Source organism: Accipiter gentilis, chromosome 15 (genome assembly GCF_929443795.1).
Source record: "Accipiter gentilis chromosome 15, bAccGen1.1, whole genome shotgun sequence".
NCBI classification, from domain to species: domain Eukaryota; kingdom Metazoa; phylum Chordata; class Aves; order Accipitriformes; family Accipitridae; genus Astur; species Astur gentilis.
The window spans coordinates 31,541,264-31,569,115 of record NC_064894.1 but is presented as its reverse complement, the minus strand read 5'-3'; the positions used below and the strand labels follow the sequence as shown (position 1 = coordinate 31,569,115).

The following is a 27,852-nucleotide window of genomic DNA, read 5'->3' as shown; positions in this document are numbered from 1 at the left end:
TTATTTCTTTTTGAAGAGCTTGCGGAAGGAGCTCCGGAAACCCCCCTTGGGCTCGTGCCGTGGGTTGTGGTCGCTGAAGGATGTTTGCTCATTGTCATCCTTCTGGCAGAACCTGGTGTTGTCTTCTGCATGGAGCTCCTAAAAGGGAAAAGACAATTTAACCAGCATTTGTAACCTGACATCCTTGTCCCCTTCTCTCAATCTCTCTCTGTCTCTCTCTCTGTACTAGGAGGGACCTGGTGTGTGAGGAGGTGCTGGCAAGGCTGGGAGACAACAGGTCACTCAGGCCTTGGCAGCACTGGTACCTCTGCAGGGAGCTTGTTGCTGGCTCTGAGGCTGAGGCAGTGGCAGAGGATAAGCACTGTTAGAGGGAACTGGAGCCTTCCTTGCTAAGCTTTTTGTTTAGGGGGAGCTTACTAGTCCCTTTTGCCAACAACAGAGCAAGCCAGTATAGGCAGTTGAAGGAACTTCCCACCCTCTCCTTGCTCATGAGCTCTGTTTACCCTAGGGCAGGGAGGCTTCAGGTTTCTTGAGCTGATACGGTGTGAAAGACTTCTGTTGGCTCTGCTGCTGCCTGGTTTTGTATCTGTGGGGCAGAAGGCTTCATTAGCACATGCACCTTGCAAAAAATGTGCCACTAAAAGATCTCTTCCCCCTTTCAGGAGAGTGCCGAGTTCCTCTCTGCAAGGCTCTGGACAAGTCCCTTTTCTCCAGTTCTGCCCCCCACTGCCACGGTGGTCTCCTTTGCTCTGTGAGGGAGATTGTGACCTGCAGTTCTGGACTAGCTCCACATCCGCACCCTGCTGTGGGCCATAGCTCTGTGCAGGTGAGTGCGAAAGAGCTTGCAGGCTCCTGTTTGTGGCGGGGGCTGTGTCCCCATGGCTGTTCTCCCTCTGCCTCATTTCCCCTGCTCAGCCTTCCACCACCTCCTTCACTCACTGGGCTTTTTTCTCTTTTCTTTCGAGGCTTCTTTGCTGCCTTTTCAGTCAGGCTGTTGGAACCTTCCTCCTATCATCATCTACAGCCTCATCTGCATCTTGCCTCATTTTAACAGGAGGGTGTTTCTCCAGGCAGCACTGAGAGAACTAGCTAAGCACCTCAGCACCCTCAGCCTTTTCCCCAGGAAGTGTGAAGGGCATCTTCCCCCTGACTGTGACAGCTCAAAGCTAACTCTGAACAGGCACTGCAGACTACAGAAACATTGCTCCTGCAAGACCTGGTGTCCCTGCCATGCCAGTGGTTGTCTGAGGGACACAGTTGCTGGGCTCTGTCTATTTTCACACAGAATTTAGCATGGGTCTGCAGTCCATGCAACAAACGCAGATGAAACAAAAACCATGGACCAGATCCTCGCTGGTGTAAACGGGCTGAGTTCAGCCAAGTCATGCTGGTTTACACTAGCTGAGGATCTGATACTATATCCATTGGTTTTCTTAACCCAGCACTCCTCACAGCGGGTGGAAAGGCACCTTTTCAACTAGGTGCCACCCTATAGCACTAATTTTGAAGAGCTTTGTGCATACTTGGTGACCCTGCTCAGATACAACATTTACTTGTGGGCGAAGCTCAGTGACAGCTAGAGACACATGAGAGGCTAGCTTGTCTCAAGGGTGTTCTAGCTGTCACTCAGCCAGCTGTGTGCCTTAAGCCCATGCTTGTCCCTGGGGAAAGATGTGTGTGAAAAGGAGCTGTCATGTCCCTCCCTTGGGCATGTACACGCAGATGAGGACTTTGAGTGTGTGGACTTGGAAGCTATTTTGGTATGTTCTGCCCTAACTATCTCATATCTTTCTCCTGCTGCTGCCGCTGCTTCTGCACCACAATGTGCTTTTTTTTTTTTTTGCTTTTTTTTTTTTCCTCCTCCTATTTAAGCCTCCTTACTTCCAAAAAGCTCTGTTTTTCACCAGCTCCTCTCTGTGGGGGGAAGTAGCTCCTTTGGGAGCTTCGAGATGAGGCTGAGATCATGTGAGGCTGGACATTCCTCTCCTGCTTCTGCTGCAGCCGGCTCCCACTGCTGCTCCGTGTGCTGTAGAGTCTGGTGCTCACGCCCTCAGCGCTCCTCGGCAGCTCCTTCAGAGACCTGCTCAGCTGCTTGCCTTTGCTGTGGAACATCTCACGCTTGTAAGTACTGCTGCTTACGGGAGTGCAGCTCTTGGGTAATGGCTGTAAGGCATGATCTGTCCTCTCTGGTTCTGATGTAAAGTTAACAGGCCTAAGGAAGCAAATGTCTAAGCTGGACTCAGAAGACGCTGGGGAGCAATTCTCAAAGAGAGCAAGGTTTTGGAAGGCATCATCTTCGTAAGGGCCTGGCAGGGTGAAAACTTCCCCAGGGTAGTCAAACTCTTCATAGCTTGGCGCAAAGTTCCTCGCATCCTGCAGCAGCTCCACAGAGGTCCTGATGGCTCTCTCAGTGTTTCCCACCGCATCAGCTGGTGGTGCTTCATATTCCATTTCAGGGATGGACTGTAAGGGAGCTGTCAGAGCCTTGAGTTCCTGCTCTGTGAGCTGAGAGGATGCAAGGATGTTCTCTGGCCTCTCATGTTTTCTACTCTCCATTTCCCAGTCAGAGGGCTTTACAGCCTGAATGTTCTCCATCACGGTTGGCTGGGGTTTCTTCATCTGGGGCATCAAATGCCTTAAAAATAAGAAACAAAACAAAACAAAAAACCAGAAGGAAGTGGAATACTAAAGGATGCCTGAGAGACAGTGTGACAAGCCCCCCTCCCTGCTTGCTCCCCCAGCCTTATTCTCTTGCTTTTAAGGCCAAAAGGTATTTTCGTATCTTGGAGAACAGTAACAGAGCTGCTACTAATGGAAATTGCCTGGCTGAGTTAGCAGGAGCAAACTTGCAGGGTTAGAACTGCTTATCTAGTAGCTTTGGCTGACTTTTGTACTCTACACCATGAAATGAATAGAAACTGAGATGAGAAGCCAACTGCTCCATCTCTCTCCTGTTCATCTGCATTTTGGACTTTTACTTTACTTCTCTTTCTGTAATGTAAGGGCTGTGTCTTACTTTCCAGTGGTTTGATTGTCTTCTCAAGTGGACAAGGTTCCTCTCTTGGGTCGGGTGACTCTGTCCCCAGAAGTGTGTTAGGAGTACTTGGAGGGCTCCTACGCTCTGTGTGTTCCAGGTTAGTCAGCAGAGAGTCCTGCATTGGATGAGGTATTAGGTGTAGGGTGTCCACCCCCATGGCCTTTAATGAACACTAGTTAGGAAAGTCCCACTGCCATCTTCTGGGGACATAATGAATAGAATGAGGGAACAGAAACCTTGTGATGTTCAAGATGTGCAGAGCTCTGCATCTGTGGCAAGATAACCCCATATATCAGAACCAGGCTGGGAGATTTGGGTTGAGCAGTAGCCCTGGTGTGAACTTGGGGTTATAGCCAATGCCAGGGTAAAGATGAGCTGACAGCATGTTCTTGTGGCAGACAAGGAAAACCCTGACCTGAGCTGTATTAGGAGCTGCATGGCCAGCTGAGCATGGGGAGTTATTTTCCACCCCTCTGTTCAGTGCTGGTGAGCCCCCACCTGGACCCATGTTGGGTCCTCAGTTCAGTATGAATGTGGGGAAACTGGGGAGCCACCAGCTGAGGCTACCAAGATGGGGGCCTAGAACATAATGTCTGTGAGGAGAGGGAGATTGGCTTGGGTAGTCTGGTGAGAAGGAAGCTAGGGATTGATCTAATAACACTACCTTTTGAGGGAGACTCAGAATGATGAAGCCAAACCCTCCTTGTTAGTGTCAAACGATGTAAGGAAGCACAACAGCCACAAATCACTGACATAAGAAAAAAGGCAAGTCTAGTGTGCTTCTCTGATCATCACCTCAGTTGGCACATATCAGTAGACTAGAAATGGCCAAAGATTGCCGGGTGCTACTAGTAGCTCTGTCTTTCTTGAATTAGTCTTGTGTGTTTTTGAACCCATTTGTACTTACATCTTGTGATAGTGAGTCCCATCATTCAATGATGTGCTGTGTGGAAAAGTACTTTTTTTGCTAGTCTGAGACCTTGGTCATGTTTCCTAGCTCTTGTAGTGTTGACAGTGAATAATGCGGAGTGTTACTATGCACACCACTGCCAGACTTACACAAATACATATCTGCCCTGGTACACTGTTAAGACAGCTAGCAAGAGCATTGACAGCCCTGGGTAGGGCTCTGAAATGTTTCCTGCTTGTAAGCCACATGGTAGTGGATAGCAGGAAGGAGCCAGCCCTTCATCTCTCTATGCATACGCAGGGAGTAGTCTTGGTCTGTAACTGCCTAGTGTCACTGGCATAGTATGGGGGAGGAGAGAGTTTTCAGCCTACTTTGAAAGCCGCCTACTAGATAATAGGCTTACGGGGTTGTCGTGCCAGAGGAAGGTGCTGGTGGGAACGACTGTATTGTCTCTTCAGAGTGGATCCCACTGTCCCGGATAGATGTCGCACTGGGTGTTGGAGAAACCTCTTGGCTCGTACACTGGGAGGTAAGACCTTTGTACAGCTTCACCAGGGATGACCTGAGGGAGGAGAAATCCATCGTCGTGCTAAGAAATAAGGCAGGGAATGAGCACGAGCATGTAGAATCACAGAAAACAGGGCTGGGAGGGACCTTAATATTCCCATTCACCTCTTCCCACCCCAAGGAAGGACCTGTTCCACCTAGTCTTTCTGTCCTCCTTTTAATGCCTCTCCTGATAGCAGTCCCTCCCCAGCAGTCTGCTCCAGCCCTTTACCACCCTCCATATTTGCAAGCTTTCCTTGAAGTCTGATCTTGCCCTACTCTCCCAGTGAATCATCACAAGGAGCAAAGGCAACCAGATTTTGATTTTACTAAAAAGTATTGATTTCAAGGAACTCTTCTGAACCTCAACTTGAGAATCAACATTCAGGGTCATTTCTATCACAGTTCATCTCAAACAGGTTATGGGAAGCTTTTGTTTCTCCCACCCCACTCCCCCTGTAAAATAAGGTAATGCTATTCTTTCTCAATCTTAGCCTATGAGGGTTTCAGGCAACAGTCTGGGTGTTCACCAGGGTCCTGAGCTGCCAAAGCAGCTAAGTCCCCATGTATTTGCCTACTGGGGAATAACTTTGCCATCAGCTTAAGGAATCAAATATTCCTGTAAAACATGGCTGCTATGTTTAGAAGGATTAAACTGATTTTCCTTCTACTCTCAGAGTTAGACAGAAGGGCCCACCGCAAATCTGACCTCAGTTTGGAGGACAAATGCCAATAGTGGGCCTTCTCCAGCACTCATATGCAAAGGGCTTTGTTTTATTTCAACAGAGCAATGTGCCTGTTGACCTTGCCTGGACCTAAATTCCCTGTTTCCAGGCTTCCCACACACCTCCCTTTCCCTGGTGATAGAGAGAATGAGCTGATGTTGTGCTTACTTCTTCAGCTTTTTCCTCTTCTGTATCAGTAGGTCTTCATTGCATTGGAAGAGGAGGCTATAGTGTGAGATGAAAACCCGGAGGCGCTGCACACACACCAGCAGCAGGTAATAGTCAGGATGCTCTTGCTCCGTGAACTTCAGGACGTTCTGGGGCACAGAGGAGAGCAGGCTGTTTGGAGGGTGTCCTAACCCCTTCTGGGGAGAAGGTGCTATTGGGACCATGGATTAGTGCTCTGGAGTGCCCTGCACTGCCCTGTGGGAGCACAGTGGGAGCTTTTCTAGGCAGCACCAGTGTCTGAGGGACTTGGATGAGGCCTGCCTCCAGTGCAAATACACAAATAACCACTGTAAATGTAATCATGAGATGTGTGGGTGATGCACTGATTGAGTTTAGCATTGGATAAATAAACCAATCTCTCGTTTTTATAGTGCTTGCTTTCTATGTCTTTTGCCTTGTCTGAAATGTTTCACTACAATTCAGATAACCCTCCTGTGAACCAGAACTCTTTATCAGCAAGCTCTGTGTAGGAAAGGTTGTTGGGCTCTAGGAGCCTCTAGCCCTCAGCCAACAGGCTTGTGGACCACTCAGCAAAGAGGCCAGCTCTGTTACAGGATTTAGGTTGGAGCTCACAGTAGATGTGCCCCATCTCTGGCCTCCTGTTCTCCCAGAGCAGCAGGCAGAGCTTTTGGCTTCCCAGGGGACAAAAGCTGGTTCTGTCAGGCCAGAGAAACTGGCAAATAGAAATGAGCTTCAGGTGAAAACTATAAAAATTAAGCCATTCTCAGCTGGCTTTCCCTTTCAAAGGTTGTTGGGTTTGGTTTTTTTCAGAGAGCTCACTGGGTTAGCCAGAAGCCCTGTACCTGTACAGGCCTGAATACCAGCTCTGAGTTAAAAGTTGCACGTTGCGCTAAGAGTTCAACAAGATAGCTTTCCATCCTGGGGCCCTACCTGTAGATGAATAAGGTATTCAGGGATTCGCTGGACTATATGGAAGAACAGAATGTAGAGATCAGACTTGATTTCTTCTTCTACCTGAAATACAGAAAACAACTTCAGAGTCTTTCCCACCCATAAAACATGTCTGCTTCCAAATGGTTGTGGGGTTTAATTAGTAGTTTTGCTGTAAGTAGTTATAAGAGTTCACAGGAGCACGCCAGTTAAGCAGCAGTTGTGCGTGACAATACACCAGTCTTCATCTGCCTTCTGGAAGGGATATTTGCGACTCCTTCTACAAGCAATACTAGTCCTAAGGATGAAGTTCCTTAGGCTGGTGATTATCTGTGAGGGACACTCAGCCTAATTAAGTAGGGTTGCATGTTTAAAGTGCAGTAGTAGTTTCACTGAAACCCCAGATAGGCACTGTTGTTCAGAATGAATTTCTTAGTTTAGGCCCAAATGAATATAACAAAATGAGATTGACTGCTAAATTAAGATGTCTTGGAAGCGAGCTAGTGTGGTTTAGTTATTGCACTTTAAAACTACTTTTATATTTAACCTTCCTAGTTTAAACCAAGAATCAAGGGTGTGAGAAGCTGAATGGTAGAGACTGTTTTCTCTCTAAAGCACTCTCAGCCTCGCTCTTGGTCTCCCTGTTTGGCTGAGTCCTCCATTTTCCAGGAGACACTGTTTGCCTGGGACAGGTCTGGATAGCATGTGCATAGGCAAGCTTTCTGGGAGGTTTGATCTGAGACATTATTTTATGTCACAGCAGAAATACAGCTTTGGTTACACACAGTGATGAACATGTTAAAGCTGCCTTTTGTAGGTGCATGTTAGCCATGGCAACGTTCAGGAAACTGGCATTTGATAACAGAACAAGTGAATTGGCAGAAGAGTCCTATCATGGCAGGCATAACAGGACGAGATCCAGGCTTGCATGTTGCCATTATGTGTCTGTGAAGCAGGCAGAAGTTTACCTCCTTCAGGATCACCACGTGGATCAGAGATATGCATTCTGGGAGGTCCCTCAGGTACGCAACATAGTAGTCCAGAAAATTATTCTTACAAAAGGGAAAAAGAAAAGAACAGAGAAACTTAAGAGAGATTTTTGGTCATAGAGCCAGCCAGAATGAGAAACTGTTGATTCCCCACCATCACTCCTGGGAGCTCATCAGTGCAGCAGAGCTGCTAACTGTGTGAAGCTTTCAGGGCTTGGGACTTCTCAAGAAAGGCTGTTTAATAAAACGTGTTCAGCTGTTGAGCACAGTATATAAAGCTTTATAACAGATAGGAGGGGTAGAGAGGCTGGGGAGGAAGATGCTTTTCTTATTTAAGACTCCTAAAATTTATAAAGCATCAGGTGAGTTTTTACACATCTTTCCAGGAGAGGTCCCACTGCTCACCAGGGGTTGGGCAGACCTTCACCCTGAGAAGGAGGTGCTTTTTCACTTGGGGCTACAAACCATATAGGATATGGGGCCTGCCCACCCATTTGTCATAACTCTGAGCAAAGTGTATTGGGGAAGGGGAACATAAGAAACAACATTATTCTCACACTCTTACTGTGAATACAGACGTCCAAGCTGTCAAGGCTCACCTGTGGCTCCTGCAACCAAGACTAGATCTTATGCATTTATTCTAGGGCTGTGCTATGTGGCTGCATGCCCCCAGGTGAGCCCAGCATGTGGGCTCCCTGACCAACCAAGTACTACAACAAAGGGGCTACCATGCACTAGGACACTCCTCAAAGGAGGCTGACTGAAAGGCCTTACCCTAGCCAGGGCTTCACAGCACAGCCCCCCTGTTGCAAGGTATCTCAGCCCACCTGTGGGCTGTCAGCACAACATCATGAATCATAGCAGAAGAGAGGTGTCTGTAACATACCTCATCATTTGTTAACTTCAGGAAGATGTCTCCTAGGATCCCTTGTCGTGGCCAGCTCAGAACTCGCTCCTGTAGAGCGTGAAGTAAATCGACATGCTGCTGGACCAGGTACCGCAAAGAGTTGGGGAAGAAACTGAAGGGAGACGATATCAGGCTGGTTACACAGAACAGAAGCTCAGCCCTAAGCATGTACTGCTGAAGTGTGCATTCATGGGTGGTCAGCACAGTCTTGCTTTAGACACAGGTATTAACAACTACCTTTATTGGACTCCTGGCTGCACCAGGAGGCCCTGTTTTGGCTGCTATGTACATGCAGGTACCCTCTCCAGTAGGCTGTTATTACAATGTTTTGAAGGTTTCTTAGGCTGACTCTCCAGTGCATTGTGTAGCTGACCAGAATTTGCAGAATTAAAAAGCCCAAGGCAATGCTGCTGTGGCTAATGAAGCAGGACCATGGTGCTGAGCCATCCGATAACATGCTTAGCGGAGAGGTCCCTAGCTTTGTATGTTGTCTCATTGGTCAGGCCCTTTAACAAGCCAACCCTTTGATGCAGAGCTGTTCAAAATGTACTATTGCTTTTCTGTCATTTCATGCTGATTTCATCCAGAATCAGAATGAAGATGTCAAGTATCAAAATACTTCACCAGATGGAAAGATCCCAGGGAAAAAGAGTAAAATTAAAAACTCACTTTGGACTATCATGCTTCAGTTTGAACTGTGTCATGTAACTGCTTAAATGAGTCCACATGAACCAGTGTACCAAGTGTCCCACAGTGGACTTCTGTCAAATGACTCCTTGGATATGGGACTCCTAGGGACAATGGAAAAAAGCAAAAAAATAGAGAGCTAGCAAGGACTGGGCTCCCCAAATGTGTTTAGGGGATGGGAACTCCCAGGCCAAAGCTGAGTGAATGGGGAGAGCTGTAGGAAGCTATCCCATCCTAGGAACTAAGACTGATGCCACAGGGAATGGCCTTTGCAAAGAACTAGGTTTAACTGCTAAGCTGGGTCGGCCCCACTGGTCTTGTGCCTGTGTGTAAATACCTGTGTATGTCTGTATATATCAATACCTGATGGATGGCAGCCACTAGCCAGGGGCTTATGCCCACAGCAGCTTCTAGAGCGGGAGCTGTGCACTGGGAGAAGCAGGCAGTGAATGCACAAAGCTTTGTTTCCATCCAGGCAGGAAGCATGCAAAAGAAGAATAGGAGACTGATGGGGCTCAGAAGGAGACTGAAATGAAGTAGTGTGAAACGGTTTGGGATGCAAGGTGGACAAGATGCAAAGACAGGCAGGATAGTCTTTAATCACTGCAAAAACCTTCCAGTGCCTCAAATTTTCAACTAGAAATAAGCTCTAAGTGTTCAAAGATCTCTCTGTGGATGAAAGAAAAGTGGGAGAGAGGATGATGAAGAAAGAATATTGACTGAAGAAAACTCCCCAAAAGAGAGAGAGCGCACTAAATCAAATACCTTCTCTCTTTGGTGCTCCTTTTCACATCTGGCCCTTGCAACGTGGCCTTGATCTTCAGGATTAGGGAAAGGTTGATGACATATTTCCTTTCTGACTCCAGCAGTTCCAAAGCGATGTTCTGCCTTTTGGCTTCCAGAAGATAATGGTTAAGTTTAAAAATAAGGAAATGCTGGCCTCAAGGACAGCCTCATCTTAGAGCCATTGGGCTGGAATTGCTTTAATGCAAATACTTTGAATTTGGGTTGCAATGAAACATTTTCTGTAGCTTTTGTTCCCTCTTTTTTCCAAGTGGATTCAAGCAAAATGTCAGACTCGTGATCTGACATTAAATCATGAAAGGAGAAACTGTCAAAAAGTGACACCAATGTCTTGTCTTTGTGTGTCTACTTTTCCCAAAATATAAAATTCTAGCCTGATGCTCCAGACATGACTGGAGCCACAGTTTGCTAAGAAAGCTCCAAAGCAAATGTATTTTCCCCTGTGAATACCATTTTTTTCCCAAGAATAACAAAACAAGCAATCAAAGGCAAAACAACTCATACCAGGGATTCACATCCAGTTTCCTGCAGAATGAGAAGTTGTATTTTTCACCCACTTAAGCAACTACGCTGTCACAATCCCATCAGTACTCTGAACCTGCCAGGTCTTTGAGAGGAGAATGGGTGTCCTGGGTGTAGAGCAATTCTGTCAATGGCACAGACCAGAGGCCCTGAGACATTCCCCCCTAGCAGAAGAAACTGGCTTGTGTGTCTCCCTCTGTAGAAGCTGATTACCAACCAGCTCACACCAGATGTGAATGCAGCTTTGAGCCTCTCTAGCCAGTTTTCCACTCTGTCCTTACCAGCCAAGGAGGGTTCACATATAATGTTGTCTGCTGAGCTGTATCTGCTTTGGCCCATGTCTTTCCCTCGTTCCGGTTGCTCTTTGGAAATGTATTCATCTCCCCAGTCCTTGGTGTCCTTGGGCTGCTTCCACACTGTTGATGGCAGATGTACTTTCGACTGCCCCTCTGTTGTCAAGGAAGGCTTGAGACTGTCATCTGTCTCTATGGTTGCTCCTGCAATGACAAACAGCTGTATGGATCTTGATGTCTCGGTTGACAGGTTATGCTACAGCAGGCAGCTAACCTGCATTGTCATCCATTTGAAGTACTGGAGGGAGAGTTTGAAGCATTCTCTGTGTTTCACAAGGGCTATAGCCTCGTAGCATTAATTTACAAACAGAAATGCAGTTGGTGAGCACTTTGGCAGAACAAGGTTTGCACTCTTCCAGTGTTTATTTTCAGGCCAAATAAGGTCCAAAATTAGACATATGTCAGAAAAGAAAAAACATGTATTCCAAGTATGGTTGCACTTCAGGATTCTAGGACATTTCAGGACTTGGTATTATGACACTTATTGTTAGGTATTGTAGAAACAGAAAGTATTATTATAATTTGGATTTAAATGCTATTCTCAATGGATGTAAACTGTCCTGGCTTTTAAAATTTTTGTTAGTGTGATGTGATTATACAGCAACAGCAGGACCAGTAGTCTGATGCTACTAAATCACAGAAAAGGTAGGAGAGGGTGGGTGCAAGTGCATTAGAGCTACTGGGCTGGAACTGCTTTAATGCAAATACTTTGAATTTGGGTTGCAATGAACCATTTTCTGTAGCTTTTGTTCTCTCTTTTTTTCAAGTGTGTTCAAGCAAAAGAGCTATCGAGAACAGTGAGTGCTTCCAGTGAAGAGTGCAGACATCTAATGGTTGTTCTCATGTGTCCTTTTGCTGGCCAGGATCCATAGTGTCTCTTTACCCTTCTCTTACTTCTGACCAATTTTTATTTTTGCCAGAAAAACTCCTCTGTTACTATTCAGACATGTCTACAAGGATTCTAGAAGCTGGTGGGCAAATCAACAGCTCACCAGTTCTACTGGTATGTGGTTACCGCAAAGACGATCTCTTCCCAAGTGGCAAAATGGCACTCTCGTTATTCTTTGCCACATCAATTCTTCCTTTCTGCAAGGGCACTTAGAACCTCCAAAAGCAGCAGCAGCAGAAAGGCTTTCCCTGACAAATATCAATCCTTTGCACTGTCTGTCAGGTATTTGGCACTTCAGGAATGTAGGTTTGCCCTCATATCTCAACTGCAAGTATGAAAATGGAGGTACACAGCAAAGTGAAAGACATTCTTGTGAAATGCGTTCCCTGAAAGCATTTCTTCAGTGCAGCAAAGTAAGCACTCTGAATCAGTGTCCTACTGTTTTTTGACAGTTCAATATTTTCCTACCTGGACATGCTACAACTTTCACGCTTCCTTCTCCCATCGGCATGATCCTGGTGTCAGACACTGTTGAAGAACAAAGGGAAATTTTACAAGAGGACAGCTGTAGAGCAGTCTTCCTCCTACCAAGCCCAGTCAGGATGGTTAGATCCTACAGTCTTTCACATTTTTGCTATGGAAACACCCCCATTAGATCCTCCACTAAGGAGGATCTTTACTGTTGTGGCTCTTGTTGTGGTCTTTCTTGCAGTAGCACCTGCAGGCACACTAATGTGGGGGTCCTTGGTGTGCTTGGTGCTGTATGACTGCAGAGGAATGTGAGCAGTCTTGGTTCGTCCTTGCTTAGTAGGTGCATGTTGGGTAGAAGGCACCCAGCAGGCAGAACAAGAGGATGGAGGCCTGACAGAGACACGGCTGCCATTTTGGGTAGAAAAGAGCTTATTGAAGAGTAGAGGAGTGAGATGACTGGAAAGAAAGGGGCAGTGGGAGAAGTGTGTGAGAGATGTGGATGTGCAAGAGGGGTGTGAGGGAGAGGGCTAACATACCACCTCAGAGGAGGGCAGAGGGGGGGCAGATTCTGAGCAGAACACAGTAGAAAACAGCACGTGGTTTTCATCCAATCTCTGCCTTTGCTGACACTTTAAATGTATATGTTTTTAGTGTCTTCCTATCTGAGCAGCAAGAGAGTGATAGACCCCCAAAGTTAAAAAAGGCTCTGGTCCATCACCTTGTCTTTGCTTCCAACATTCACAAGTATTTGGCAGTTGACAGTTTTCCTGGTCAAGGTGTAACCCTAACACCATGGGTTAGCAGCTTCCACAGCTAACAAGGGGCAGTGATTCTCCTAGCAGTGTGGATATGCCAGGAGCAGTAACACCAGTAGCCTAGTGTGTGTATGTACGAGCTCCCATGACCCCTCGTCAAATCAACCACTGGTATGGCCCCTTAATGGCACCAGGTGTTCTTTGTCAGCCCAGTCCCTGTGATCTTCCTTTCTGTGCCCTGCTCCCTTACAGGGAAACAAATCCACAGGTTGTAGTATTTTTATCAGGGGCTCTTACTTGGCTCTGTGTCTGTGCCACTAGCATTGCAGGGGAGAAGATCCAGCCTGCTTCCCTTTCCTTGGAGGAGGCAAGCAATGGCTTTTGGGACATTGTTCACAGAGCAGCATCTCCTGAATCCAGGCCAGCACCAAGGTCACTATCCTGAGACACTGCCAAAGTGCATGCAAAAACCCAGGAGCACCCCTGTTCTCTTCTTGTGCTGCTGGCACTTGAGGAAAACTTGGTGTCCTCTTACCCTAGTGACCTTTTTCTGGATTTTTTTTCCTGAGGAAGGCACTGCATTTGCCTACTCTATTTCCTACCTTTTTCATAAGTCACGTTGTGTAAAAGACTTGTAAAATCTTCATTGATGAGCACAGGTTCTGGGAGGTTAATGGATCGAAATGGGCTGCCCTGAAGAGGTGTAGGCACTGTCTGTGACCCGTGATCATCCTTCTGTGCTCTTCTGTACAAATACAAAGAATGAGACGGTTGGAAAGTATGAATGCTACAGGTGAAGCTCCTACACTACAGTTGTGGCAGACACCAGTATAAGTACAAGCACAGAGTCAGAAGTAGGACAACTCCAGCAGAGACCAGGAAAGGAGTTGGCTTTGATGGAGTTGTCTTTGATGCAGTTCATGAACAATGTTCTGTAAGTAACTTCCACTAGCTATAGGAGAAGGTTATTTCAGATCTGTTCTTTTGCAGAACATATTTCATCTAATTAAATGGCTTAATTAGCTAAGGGGCTAGCCTAGATTTGCAAAGTGTTTGCATCAAGGCAGCTGTATGCTCATCATCAAAACTCTGTTTTCAGGAGGCTAATCAGGGCCAAGGTGGATGAGCCGTCTGCTTCAACACAGCAACAGTGTGACCCAGCAGTGTGCAAACAGGCTCCTGCATGACCTGCTCAGAGAAGAAAAGGCTGGTGACAGGGAAGCAGAGCATGACTACACCATCAGGAGACCGCTGAGTTCTGCACGCTTGGAAAGGGAAACTGTAGTGCTATTGTCTGCATGGGGGTGGCTTAGCAGTAGCTTGTAATGGTGAAGGCTCCTGACTTTCAACAATATTCTTGCCCCAACATGTCTTTAGCAGGTCTGTGTGTTTCAGCAAGCCCTGGTTTCCCTGAGAGGTGCTGGGGCTATTTTGCTGTTGGAATCCCAGTGAGGTGCTGGTGGTTTTCTGCTGTGTTTGCTCTGTGGGGTACGTGCCTAAAAGCCTGGGGTGAACTGAAGTGTAGAGCTTCCAGTAATAATCAGCCAGGAAAAGATTTAAGAAATTAAGCTATAAGGAAATGAACAAAATGAACACCACTGCTAATTAGCACTTCCGGAGCCCTCAAGTTCGGGCCCTTACTTAGCTTTCACTTTCCGTGATTCCCGCCGCTTCTCTTGCTGCAGCTGTTCAATTTTCTGTTGCATTTCCTCCTGCTTCGCACTGATTTCTTCAATCATTGACTTTGCATCGCTGAGCTCCTCCTGAGAAACAGGCAAAAGCACAGCATTCCCAGGGTGCCCATCAGCCTTACATGGCACAGCTTTGAACGCTGCCTGGTGTGCACTAGATGTGCTTCAGGGTGCTGTGGAGAGTGGCTCTGTGATTAGACCCTCTTCCTTTGCAAGTCCAGTGTCTGTGATACATGCCATGTACAGTGTGGCAATCCTTAATTCAACTACAGGCAACTCACCCAAGCCAGCGTGATTTCACATGGTTAAGGCACTGGTGGGAGATGGAGACATCGGGCTTCATCGACCACCAGCTGAAAGCACTGGGAGGACTCCTGCCTTTAATGGCATTAGGAGGTTGGCCTGAGGAAGCACATTTCCCTCTGCAGTTCTCCAGCATGTGTATTCACATGTTGCACTTGGTTCAGATCCCAGTGTGATCACTCATACATGTATAAGCTTTTGCCGGTCAGGCCTTGGAACTGCCTTTTTAGCCTGGTTTCCTAAGGAAATGAGGCCCTCTATAACCTCCCTGTCAGCACGTCCTCCCTCAGACAGTTTCAACTAAGCCTTACTCAGATGTAGAGCTCTCCGATGCATGAAGTTCCTGCAGGTTTCATCAATGTGAGCAGCAGGATGGAGGAGAGAGACTCAAGAGTTTCTTGTAAATCAAAGGAGAGGGATTTTCCCCAAACAAGGAGGTGGCTTCACTGGGAGCTCAACATTTGGACAGTCAACATGGGCATGAGGCAGAGGGAGAGCAGCCTTTGCCCCTCCTGTTGCTTGCATAATTCCTTGTATCTGGATTTTAAACCCCTTTTTTCCCCTGTAACAATGTCCTGGATAACCCTGCCTCTGGTTGCTTTGAGACCTCTGCCATGTGCCCTTACACTTCTTGTCTCCCTTGCTTGACTGGGACCACAGGGCTCCTTTTGCCCAGTGCTATTCATCTTTCCCTGTCACAGGGTCAGTAACAGGCTTTTCCAGTAAGCAGCCCTCTTTAACTTCACAAGGTATTATTGACTCAGCAAAACCCCATGGGGAAAATTTACCATAAAAATAATAAAACAGTTCCTCTGCCTGCCTCCTCACAGGCAGCCATCCAGTTTCTGCATGGAGACACTGGCTGGTTTAAAGTGTACATCAAGCCTTCTTGCTAGGCTCTCTCTCCAGTCCTTTGTCTTTATCCTCTTGGGCCAGATCAAACCAAGCAGCACTTCCTCCCAGCCGTGTGGGAATGCAACTTCAAAAGGCTTTAGGGTTTTGTGTTAATTCCCTGCTCCCCAGTGGTTTTGATTCCTGCAGGAAATGTAAGAGACCTGACCCAGGGAGAGGTATGGCACTGTGGCCCAGCGGCAGCCTGTGAACAGGCTGTGTACCCATTGCATGTGCAACCCGGAGCAAGGGTTGCTTCTGCCCAGGGTAGTTCGCAGCACTGTCTCATGGCCCATCGGGAAGGCTAAACAGGCCAGAGCACAGGTTACATTTGGGCTGGAGCAGTCGGGGCAGTTGTAGACACAAAGCCAAAGGAAGTGCACCAGATACATCAGAAACGATTGCCAGCTCATTTTCTTTGCAAGCAGGAGGGATTGATGGAGGCAGGGGAATGCTGCCCTGTGCCACCTGAGCTAATGTGGCAGGTACACAGCCCCCCTGCAGGTCACAGTCCTACCTTGAATGTGTTGAGGGAATTCTTCATCTCAGCCACTTTCTCTTCCATGGCACAGCGGCAGCTTTTGACCTTCTCCTCCAGTGCATACTCGCCATGCTGGATTCGCGACAGCTCCTGCATCGCTTCTGTGAAACCCGCCTTCAACTCAGAGGCTAATGCCTGCAACTAGAGGAACCACAAACACGGTGGGTTCAGTCCCTCCTCCCAGATGCAGGTGGCTGTGTCCCCGAGGGTCACCCATGGTTCAGAGTGGCATGAAGGCTGGGTATAACCCATCCTGTAAGGTGCGGTCCTCTTTCTCCTCCTCCTGTCATGGCTGGGAGACACGGGGGGAGGTTCGGCCCCTGCTGCAGCCTCAGTACAGGGTAGGAGGTGTTTGTCTTGGGCAGTCAATGTGCCCCTTTTTAGACTTAAAGAGTTTTTCCAGGCTCCCTGGCAGTTTGCAGCCTGTCAGTCTGTAGAAGGAGAGGACAGCCTGAAACATGCCAAGAAGGTTTGCAATAACAGCAGCCAGATTATCAATCCCCAAAGCAGCTGAGCAAAGAAGAACATGTCCATTTTTGAGCAAGTCCTCCTCCCCCACATACTCGTGGGGCTGGTGCAATCTCCAGACAGGTCTAACACCTCCTGGCTCTCCAAGGGCTGTGGAGAAGCTCTATCCTTGGTCAGCAGGCCCTTTCCAGGGAAGGAGGCAGCTCTTTAACTCGTGATGGGGAGGGGGCGGGAGGTTTTCTCCTGGTATTCAGTGACACTGTGCCCACTCTCCCTGTTTTCTGTCCCTAGAGGCCCTAGCACTGCTGGAAGAGCTCACAACCTAAGCTGGAGGCAGCCGGTTGACAGCTGGGCGAAGCAGGAGCCAGGCCGGGGCGAGCCAGGCCGGTATAGCGAGCAGACAAGGCAGGCGTGGAGGTGGGCAGTGAGGGGAGGTAGGCGGCTGGCGGAGGGCTAAGCAGGGACACCCTCTTTGGGGGAAGCCGGGGCTGGCAACCCTGGGCTCTGCCCCCACTGCTGTGAGCAAGGCACTCGTTCTGCCTGCACAAAGCCCACGGCGAGGTCGCGGCCCAAGGCACTTCGGTACCAGTGGTTTTTACCTTTACAACAGAAATTCGGCCTAACATCTGGTTATAAACTGAGTCCAAAACTGGAGCACTGATGGTAAGAGGACAGCCACCCCGGGGAACTCAGGCGCTTGAGTCCTGTAAATGGAGCAGAGATGGCTTCCGATACCTTGGGGCAATGGCATGCACCATCCTCCTCTGATCAAGACTAGCAGTGTCTTTACAGAGGACGTCTGCCTGACATTCCCATGCCTACCCCAGTGCTCACCCCACAGTCCCCAGTCTGGTCTGGCTGGACACACATTCCCAGAGCTGCCTGGGTGGGAGGAATGGGACTGACAGGAGCTGGGACAGGTCAGAGGGGAGCAGGAGGCTGAGGACATCTTGCCTTCTCAGGCAGTCAACCCTGACTCCCCAGGCCAGCTGGATCTCCAGACCCTTTGGTTCAACCCCTTTGCCCACCCTTCCTGGCCACAGTGGACGCCTTCCTGTGTCACAGGAGTGTCACAGGAATTGTCACCCTGTGACCTGTGAGTGTAGCCTGAAGGGTTAGAGGGGCTGCTTGGGGCCATGGCTGCTAGGGGAGGCAATGACCATACTGCTTCTGCTATCTTAGCCTAGGGGAGTGAGCCAGATGGTGTTAGCATCATCAGACATCCTAACGTACCTGCCTGGAGAAGTGGGGGGATATAAAGTACTGCAACTGTGCAAGATGTTAATATTCCCATCCCTGCTCACAGGTGCTTGCCACACTTCCACACTGAGCTGGCATTGCCAAGGCATAGTCTTCCTGCTAGCCTGCATGAGGGCTAGGCATTGCACACTTTCCTCCAAGTGAAAAGGGGTGATTCATCAGATCAGTCCCTTCCAACTTAAATATGCTATTATATTCTATCCTGTGCTATCCATTTTAGAGATCTGCTTTAGGATCGATATGTCACAGCCTCAAGTCTTGCTAGCAGTGGAGCAGTCCAGAAGCTGGCCCTGGAGATAACAGTGCCTGGGGAGAAGAAGCCCAAAAGGAAATGTTTCTGCCCACAAGCCTGGCCATGTCATCCTTAGATGCTTCCGGAAAGGGAGTAAATTAGACAGATCCTTTGTGAAGGGCGCAGGGATGGGAGTTATTGCTGATCTAGAGGTTTCAGAGTCAAAAACTGCTAGGCATCAGCAAGTTAGCAAAAAGGGACCGCTGTAGAGACTTTGGTGTCCATGTGCACTGAAGCGCTCTGTGAAAGCAGAGTTCAGGCAGCCAAAGGAAAGATTAGGACTAGAGGCTGGACTAAAATATTCTCTGCATCTAAGAGCAGACGGTCACTTGTTATTTTGGTGCTTATTGTTGACTGATCTCTGCTCTTGCAGTCACAGTGCTAACTTGGTTTCTTTGTGTATCCTTCCCAGTGCTCCAGACCCCAACTTGGGTCTATCCTGCCCAGTACATCCTTCCTCAGCCCTATGCAGTTTGCAGTGGCTATTTCAGACACCGAAATGCATCTTACACTCGCATTTCTCTTTATTGCCACTTGATGGATGAAAGCAGCCAGCAACACTGATCAGCCACATCTGCCAGGGCTTGTATGGCTGGACATGAAGTGCTGAAACCCTGTGAACTCCCTCCTCTGCTGCCGTCAGTGCTCAGAGCATTTTCTATTCCTTTCTGGAAACACAAACAGCCTTGTGGCATTGGATGCAAGTTTGATCCAAAATTGAGTGGAGTGGTACAGGAACAACATGTTATCTTTGAACTCATGCCAAGCGCAGTGTAGCACTTGAGCTGTGGATGTTAATTTCTCATGTCTAATGACAAGCTGTAGAAAATCATCCTTTAAATCCCATGGGCTGTTACAACAAATGGAAGCAGTTGAAGCATCAGCTCATGCTTATGTCTTGCCCAAATGATTATGCCTACAGGACCAGAGACATTTCACAGGTTTGTGAAACACTGGAAAGTTAAGCCAATTCAGTGTTTCTGAAGTTTCTAAAGTGCAACACATACCAAAACCTACAGATTTTATATTACCACAGAAACTTGGCAACAGTTTAACTGTAATGGGTTGCCCTGGCTTACCTATTCATGAGAATAAATACACACCTTAACATTTAAGTTGTGGGAGTTAAGGAACACACCTTAACAACTTAAGTTGAACTAATGCCTAGAGGGTATATGAATCTGCATGGTCACAGGGACTCTTTAGAAGCTGTCCAAGAACTGTTCAAAAAAAAAAAGCATTTAGGCTTCTCAATAATTTAGTACAAGATACACATTTCAGCCTGCACCTGCCTTTGGAGTGTGGCCCTCAAACCTGACAAAGCAATGCAGTAAGGGATCCAGCGCCATACATCTGTAGCAGCTTATGTCTTTCTTGGGGGCTGTGACTCCCATTTTACCTGCTGCCCTGATGTTTTTCAGCTCTGTGTGGAAAAACCACGCAAGTAAAATCTCTAGCGAGACCAAGTAACTGCGTTGTGCTCTATGGGTAGCTTCCCATGGGGAAATGAAGGGATTCTCCTCCCTTGTTTGCATGACTGATTAGTAGGACACTGAGAAGCAGTCATTTGTGACTCTTGCTTGTCCTGCAGCCCAATGAGAATATGGACTCTTTGTCGAAGTCCACCTGGAGAAGGGAGCAAGCGTTTCCCAACATGGAGGGCGGAACTGTGACCACATGGAAGAAGTAATGGTGGCTAAAGGGGAGAAGGATGAGATCAGAAGATGTACAAGGAGCATTTCTTGGCCTGGTTTTGACTTTACTTTGCAAGAGTGGAGCTATTTATATATAACAGCTGTGAAATATTCTTCTGAGCCTCTACTCGTCTCACTTGCTGTTCTGTCCCCAAAGGGTGGACAGGACTGATGCTGCTTCTGGGACCAGAGGCAGCAAAACTTCAGAGCCTCCCCATCCTCCCTTCGTGGGTGCCAGCAATTTGAGCTGTTTGCAGAAGGTAGTGACTGTCCCTGCATCCTAAAGCTTTGCTTAGACTTTGAGGCAGCCGAGGGAAGATGGTCATGGCCAGGAGACAGGGATTGCTTATGGATGGAAGGACTGGGATGGAAAGCAGAGGGCAGAGCCTTGGTGAGCTGAGTTTACTGCCCTGGCTGCCACTGAGAGGATGAGAGGGAATCCTTCCTTCCATGAGTAGCTGTGTCCCCACATATCTCACCTGGCACTAGCCAGGCTGTCCAGGGCTCTGTGTCTCCAGAAGGACGGCTATTTGCATCTGCTGCCCTTGGCAGCTGCCTAGGATCCTTGCGCTAGAACAGGGCCTGTTCTCAGGGACCCTGAGCTGAAGCCTGTCAAAACCAGCAGAAAACAGGCTCATGATGAAGAAATACTGCACAGGAATAATTCTTCTCTTTACATATATATATCCTAGAAAAGAGCAGAACCTTCTGTGGCCATGGAGTACTATCTGTTTTACTTCCCCCAGCCTATCTACTGTCCATCATTTTGCACATCTTCTTATGTGGCTGATCTGAAGAAGTAAGTAAACACTGTGTCACCCAAAAGAGGGCTGCCTGAGGACACTGCCTGAAACTAATCTGGCACAAAGTCCAACACTTCCCACAAAGCCGGGATCTGATTTTTCTGAGCTGCATGATGTATGCTTTTACCAGGGAACAACTGATTTCTAGCACAGCTACTAACTCCTACGTTTATGGACAGCACTTCTACAGCTAAGCATTAGGAAGGCTTGCGATGCCTCATAGTGGGAAAGCAGTAGAGCTGTGCTGATTTACAGTGGTAGAGAACCTGGCCCTAGGAGTATATCCAGTATTTATATTCCTAGGCAAGGATGGTAGGAATCAAGGCAGAGCAGCAGGGTAAGGAGAGAAGAGGAGGATGGAGATACCTCAGGGGGGCTGCAAGCACTAAACGGCTCTTGTTTCACATCTGTGCAGTCTTTTTTGGTAACTGCAGTGTCCATAGGGGCCTTGCTGAAACAGAAGGGGACAGCCAGCTGGTAACTTTCATTTAAAGGATTCATTAGGGTATCCACATCTCAGCTGTTTTTTTCTGGAAAGCAACATGTGTGCATGGTGTTCCCAGCACAATGTCCCAACAGTGTACTAGCTTTCCATGTGTGTTGGATCCACTGTGCTGGGCCCTTCAGCAATCCAGCTGCAGCTCCTGCTTAGAGCTGTCTTCATGGGAAAAGAGGATGAGACAAGACAAGCACTGACTAGTTAATGGAAAGTAGTATCTTCTACTTTTGCCATGGTGCACTTACAAGCAATTATGGGCATTAGTGTTGCAGTGGTGACAAGGGAGGTCTCAAATAGTCAGGGTTTCCAGTTCAGGGATATGTTTCTCTTTTGGAGTGCAGTTCCATATTGAACCAGACCAAGGTTTAAAGCGCTCAAAACTCTGTTGTGTTTCCTGCAGACTGGCAATACATAGGAAACATCACTGTGGAAACACCGAAACTGCATCTTACAGGAAGGATGCTCCCTGGGCTGTGGTATAGACAATCTTGTTGCATCCATGGTGGCTGATTGCAGCAAGAATGTCAACTCAAAGAGCGGCTGTAGAGCTCTGGAAGTCCTGATCACCTTGAACCAACATGGGCTCAAACAGAGGGTTTCCAAGCTCCTGGATGGAGAGCCAGGGATGTGCAGCAAGACTCAATGCTCTGGCTGGCCCAGCTGCTCTGGATTATCAGGCAAGAAGAGCACCCCATGGTCCAGGGAGCTGTGACAGGTTGCCAGGATAACCCAGAGACTTGGCCCCTGCTGGGGAAGACACCCCTACCCCATGTCAATCAACACATCCTTGCTCCTGGGACAGTTCATCGGGGTTGGTGAAAGCTCATCAGAGCTCAACCATGAAATCTCCCTCCAGCCCAGTGAATTGACATTCTCTAATTTCTGCTAATGATGCCAGCTAGTTAATTAGCTGAGCTCACAAATCACCTGTCTAAACACAACTGGTTGTGAGCAGAGAAATTTTATTGAAGTGTCTTTTAAGATGAGGCCCAAGATGTGATAGGTATGACATTTACTCATGCAATGTGCACATTTTAGTTGCCATGTTCCTTGTAAGTGCCTACATTTTTCCTTCCTCTTAATTTAGCTTTTTAACTACTGTTTATCTTTTAGTAACTCTTTGAGTTATTTAGGGCATTTTGCTCATCTTTACCTGGGAAATCTGTGTTGCAGGGGTACTCACAGGCACACTTTCAGTCTCTCCTGTGGGAATAAAGAACTTCAGTCAATTAAAATGACTTATTATGGTTGCTATAAATAACTGGAACAGAGGGTTTGAAGTCCCTCTTGAGGTACAAATCAGTTTTAAAAGACTCAAGTCTCACTTTAGGAGGTGTGAACACCATATCATTTGTAAAATAAACTGCAATTATAAACCAGGAACGTCTCACCTAAATCAGACATTAAATTCACCTCATCTGCTCTCCTGTGTCTGTCCAAAGCTGATCAATGCAAAGAGGTGAGAAACCTTGTATGTGCAATTAGGACTAAATTGCTCCCTGTGAAGTTCAGTTCTGTGTACCAACCTTAAGTAATAGGTTTTTTCCCCTAAAGCGTTACTGATCCATCTCTCTTCTGAAACTGTGAATTTTATTATCTACTATATTTGTACATATTTCTATTATGTCCACAAAAGGCTGATCTGATCTGTATATTTTAAGCCCTAGGTTATATTTTGTCACAATGCATTCCAAGCAGCAATCATGTCTTTTGTAACACCAAGAAAATATATCTTTTCATCAGTTTCATCATTTCTAGGTTTTTGTGGCCTTGTGATCCCACCTGATCTTGTACAGTGGAGCTAGACTTAAAATTTCTGAAACAGGCTTAGCTCAGGGGGGAGCTTATATCTGTTTTGCAGAAGTGTTTTGGACACTGCAGACATTACCTCTAGGCATCAATGGGTTCTTGATTGAAACCAATAAGTCTATATGTATTACTCCTCTTCTAACATCGTCTCTTCTGTGCAGAAACCTTCAATTATCCAACAGAAATTATCACTGGTTGTACTGCCGTTGCATTTTGAGGGGATTGCAGTCCAATGGCCATTGGTTCCCATGTTATTCCCTACGTCAGGCTCCCTGGCTGGCCTTCGCACCCAGAAAACACCATGCCACCCAGTTCCTCGTCTGATTCCCCTCCCCTTGGCAATGTCACTTTGTGAGGTGGGTTTTCTCTTGCCTCCAAGAATCTGCTTCACCCATTTCTGCTGTCAGTCACAAACATGACCAGTCACCCCATGCCAAATTCTAGGGGCAGCCAAGCTCCCTCTTTCCATGCTGGCTGCAGATGCTCAGTGCCTTATCCACCTGGGCCTTCAAGACCACAGAAATTCAGTCCTGCAGAGGCTTGAAAAGAGTGCAGGGAGGACTCTACACAGTCAGCCAGTGTATGAATTAGAAGGCTGAAGCCTGGAAGTCAGAGCTTTACAAGGCACAGCTATGTTCTGATTTCTGTACCCCTGAGGGGGAATATGGGTTACCACCAAGGGCACCTATAGATTGGCCCTGTTCTGGTCTCTAGGATTTGTCCTGATTCCTGAGCAAATTCTCCAGCGACTTGCAGAGGAGGAGAGGCCGTCTGCCCCTCTTGGCCCATGTGCCACTTTCTCCCCACGCTGGCTGGTCTGGCAGCCGTGGGGTTGGGTAACAAGGTCAGACACTGACCCGCCGGAGAATATCCTTTATGGTTTCTCCTGGGGAAAACAATGGGCAGCAGGCTGATTGGAAGAAGTAACTATGATCCCAAACTGCCAGCTGTTTGGGGTCAAAACTCATCAGCCAGCCCGCACAAAGTCCCAAGTTTAATCTTTTAAATGACCAGTTGTTTTCATTTTCAGGTTTGGCCCTTCTGGGTCTTTTAGGGTGGGGATTTTCTCTGCAACCCCACAAACTAGAAACCAACTTTTGGCCTGAAGTGAATGATGAAGCTTTCCCATGATGCCTGGAGTTGAGGCTTGAGAAGGCAGCCAGTGTGTACTGCGATCCTCCTGAATCAAGAAAAGTGAGGTACATGTCTGTTCTGATGTAAATGTTACTGCTGGACTCTTACTGTGGGATGGTAAGACAACTGACCCAAAAAGAGCAAGAGGACATGTTTCTTAATTAATAGCACAGTATAAACCAGATGTTGGGAGGACAGGGAGATTCTGGTTTTGCAAAGTGGTGGATGTATTGAATGCTGAGTTTTGTGAAGGGCTAGAGGTGTCAGGTAGAAGCACAGCACAGCAAGGAAGAGCCATGGTCTCTCCTCACATTTTCTTTGGGTGTTTTTCAATCTGATGTATAACATAGAGGGCTCGACCCAAGTCCTGCTGAAGTCTGTAGGGATCTTTCATTTGGGTTTGGATACGGATAAGTCTGTAATGTCCTTTGATATGCTCAAAGAGAGGAACTGCTCCAGAGCAAGACCAGAAGAGGGGAGAGGATCCCTGCTACTGTGATTTTACCTCCCACCTTTGCCATGAGCATGAGCAGAAGCACTGTCTACATGTACCCAGTCAAAATCCAGATCATTTCTATAAAGTCAGTGCTAAGAGCTAGAGCAGAGGAGGCTCCTCACAGTTGCACTGTGGGAAGCAAGGGGCTTTGTGATTATCTCCCAATTTCTGCAGTGAGCATCTGCAGCCCGTGGGGGCATACCAATTAATTGGAAAAAATCCCTGAGTTAATTTCCTTTTTGGCCTGCTGTAGTGTAGGGGCCTAGGTACACAGACCTAATTTAGTTAAATGAGAATAATAATAATAGAGAAATTAACTCTTCTGTTACTATGCCATGAATGAATGTTGGCACCACCAAGCATCTTTTAAGAGGGAAAGAGATGGTCCAGGCTTTCTTCCTGAGCTGACAGTTATGGGCACTTCTAAAGCTGCTCCCCTGTTCCTCATAGTTTCAAGAGTTCCTCAGTGTATGGACACAGTCACCTCTGAGGTGGAAAGGCAGAGCGCAATGCTGCAAGGGGTTTGGGGTGGAAAGCAAGTACCACCAGCCTCACATTCCTCTGCATCTAAAGCCGATAACCACTAAAACCCTGGACATGAAACCCCAGAGCTTTGCAGATTTTTCTAGAAGTGCTGCTGACTGTGGCAGGACTGGTTGCATGCAGGCAGTGTGGTCTGGATACATCTTGGTGCTTGCAAGATTGGGACTGGTGCAGAAGTCTGAGTTGTGGCACTGACGTGAACAAGAACCCCTTGCAACAAAGCATGTGGGGGAGAGAAGCAGATCCTCAACACAGTGCCCTCATGTAAGACGTAGCTTTTGACAGAAGTCTCTCTACATCCCAAGGCAGAGGTGAGTCCGAGGCAAGAGAGGGGAAGTGACTTCCCACATTGGACATTACATATGCCACAGGATTATTTTCCAGAGGGGAGAGGGAGGTGTTTCTAAAATAAGAGATAAAAACTTCAAACCCCAGATATTTCTATGAAACTAAAAGAAAGGAACGTTTGCCCACAGCTGCTGTAGGTAAGAGATGCTCTCAGGGGGCTGGCTGGTGCCAACAGGCAGGTCATATGAGAGCATGTTTTTTCCTCACTGTCTTTCATACTATCAAGAAGTGAAATAAGAGGATGCTTTACCTTCTTGTTTGTTTGAGTCCATGGCTGCTATAGGATGTGTGTCCTCGCAGGGACTCCTGTCCTCACTCTGGAGGGTTCTGGCTGGTCACTGGGAACATCCCATGGATTTGAGCTGCCCACATGTGAGCCCTGCGATGGGTCAGCTGGTGTGAACCCTGAATGCAGAAAGATGTAGAAAGGGTTTATTGAGCGGAGATGCTCAAAGTTCAGAAAACAGAGGGAGGAGGAGGGATTTGAGAGGGAATGAGACATCCTAAAGATCTGTTTGGGTTCACAGTGCCTTCGCAAGCAGAGTGGGCGCTGGTACAAACACCTCCCTCCCAGCCCAAGGCTGTTTGTGCTTACGTGGACAGGTGATTAAGAGGTACTATGTAATCCCACAGAGACTATTTGCTCAGCAAGATGCTTCTTGTACAAACGCAGAAGCAAAATGAGATGTATTTTGAATGGCACATGAACATCTTGCATGGGTGCTTTGCATCGAAGAAGCAGCTTTCTGCTATGCAACTAATCACCCAAAACATCCTCCAGACTTGCGTTTGGGCCAGAGAGATACTGCCTTCACAACGCTGCTGCACAATCCTGCTAGCACTTTTGGAGACACTTGTGCTTCCATGTCTGCTTTCTCCGTCAGTTGTCTCCCTGACTTTTGGAGGCACAGGAGTGCTGCAAGGCACCTCGATGTGTAGAGCTGCAGCCTCTCTGGAAACCAGGGCCAACAGAGCATGATGCTGTGCCTAAGTCACTCCCTTGGTAAAGCATCTCATCAGTCCGGTAATGGGGTTAGGACCTTGGGAACAGTCTTAAGACAATGCCTGATTAATGGCTCAGGCAGAGCCCCAGACAAAAGGATTGCAGCAGCTCACACTTATCTTTTTAGCACGGGCACTGCCCCATATCCACGTTTCCTCTGCCTAGGGTTTAATTCAAGTCTGCTTTTGCTGCCCCTTACAAGGAAACTAGATTTGATTTAGGAGTCTAGAATAACCTTCCACTTCCATTCCTGTTTGACATAGATATGCCCAAAGCTGAAGTGAGTTATCACCAGCTTTGCTAATGGCATTGGAGGGGCCAGTGTAACTACGGCAGAGCTCTGCTGACACAGCTGTGCCAGCAGGGCTGTGGTGGTTCAGAGAAGCCTGGGGTGATGTGTTCAGGGAAGCAGGCACATAGCATTAAATAGATGGGAGAGGTGCAAAAGATGCACGGGCGCTGGGTGGCTTTAGGAAATCACTGCAGAAGCAGCGGCTTCTGGTACAGTCAGCAGTGTAGCTTGGGGGGCTGCACACTTTCAACCTGATAGCTGTCCAGTGTGGAACTCCCAAGGGAGGAGGGTGGTGGCACCCTCAGGGCCCCTCCTCCTCTGCTGTGTGTTCCAGCCCTTTTCAGCAGAGAAAAAAAAAAAAAGATTTCTTTTTCTGATAGGTATTCCAAACAATGGCAAGAATGCTATTTGCTTCTGAAACACGTAAATATGCAATTCTTTTTACAGTAGTTAAACTTCCCTCTAGTAGTTTTGAGGAGAAGGTACTTAAATTTGGGTCTCTGAGCGAAACAGCCGTTTAACTTCAACTTCAGGAGCAGCTTGTTTAGTAGCAAAGTTGTAAAACTTTCCTCCCAGTTCAGACTAGTCAATGCCATAGCAAATTCCTGAAGCTTTTGCTATTGGGCCGTTGAACTGGGACCAGCTTTTTTAACACTGAGAACTGGTTTCAAAATTCAGAATTGTTTTTGCAATGTTGGGAGACAAGGAACAAAAAGGAAAGGCAAAACAGAGATGAAAGAAACATAAGCCTCCTCTGTGGTAAACATTTTCTCTGAAAACGATGAAAACGGCTTTTTTGCTGGAAATTCATTAAATTTTTTCTTTTAAACAAAATCAAGTACATATTTTTTCTACCCATTCTGCTTTTATATTATTAATGTTTTACCATGCCAGTTATAGCAATATAACCATATAATTTTTAATAATAAGAATTAACAAACATCAATTAGTATGGAATTAGTTATATTAATATACCATTAAATACACTAACTGCATAGCCTGTCTTAAAGATTTTATAATTTTACTATCCACTTGCTGAATTATTCTGGGGATGCCTAAATCTCCAGTGAC

The 27,852-nt window shown here is 47.2% G+C and overlaps 1 protein-coding gene across 1 annotated transcript; it reads right to left on the bottom strand.

Moving 5' to 3' along the window:
- On the bottom strand, positions 1–25,968 carry ARHGEF33 (Rho guanine nucleotide exchange factor 33). The gene is made up of 15 exons (XM_049817849.1): positions 25,737–25,968; positions 22,310–22,359; positions 16,117–16,281; positions 14,356–14,477; positions 13,317–13,459; positions 11,957–12,016; positions 10,528–10,743; positions 9,686–9,815; positions 8,213–8,345; positions 7,306–7,389; positions 6,338–6,421; positions 5,387–5,535; positions 4,351–4,509; positions 1,874–2,635; positions 1–139 (listed from the first exon to the last, which is right to left on the bottom strand). Exons 1-15 carry the CDS (start codon positions 25,756–25,758, stop codon positions 1–3), a joined length of 2,418 nt encoding a protein of 805 aa, XP_049673806.1. The 5' UTR covers positions 25,759–25,968.
- Positions 25,969–27,852: the final 1,884 nt, after the last annotated feature.

Bases quoted from the DNA above. Each gene is read 5' to 3' on its own strand.
- ARHGEF33 (XM_049817849.1), bottom strand. From the start codon at position 25,758: ATGGACTCAAACAAACAAGAAG. The intron at 7,390-8,212 runs GTATGTTACAGA...CCCTTTTGTAAG, and splicing joins TGAAGTTAACAAATGATGAG to AATAATTTTCTGGACTACTA. The intron at 4,510-5,386 runs GTAAGCACAACA...CTCCTCCCTCAG, and splicing joins AAGAGGAAAAAGCTGAAGAA to GTCATCCCTGGTGAAGCTGT.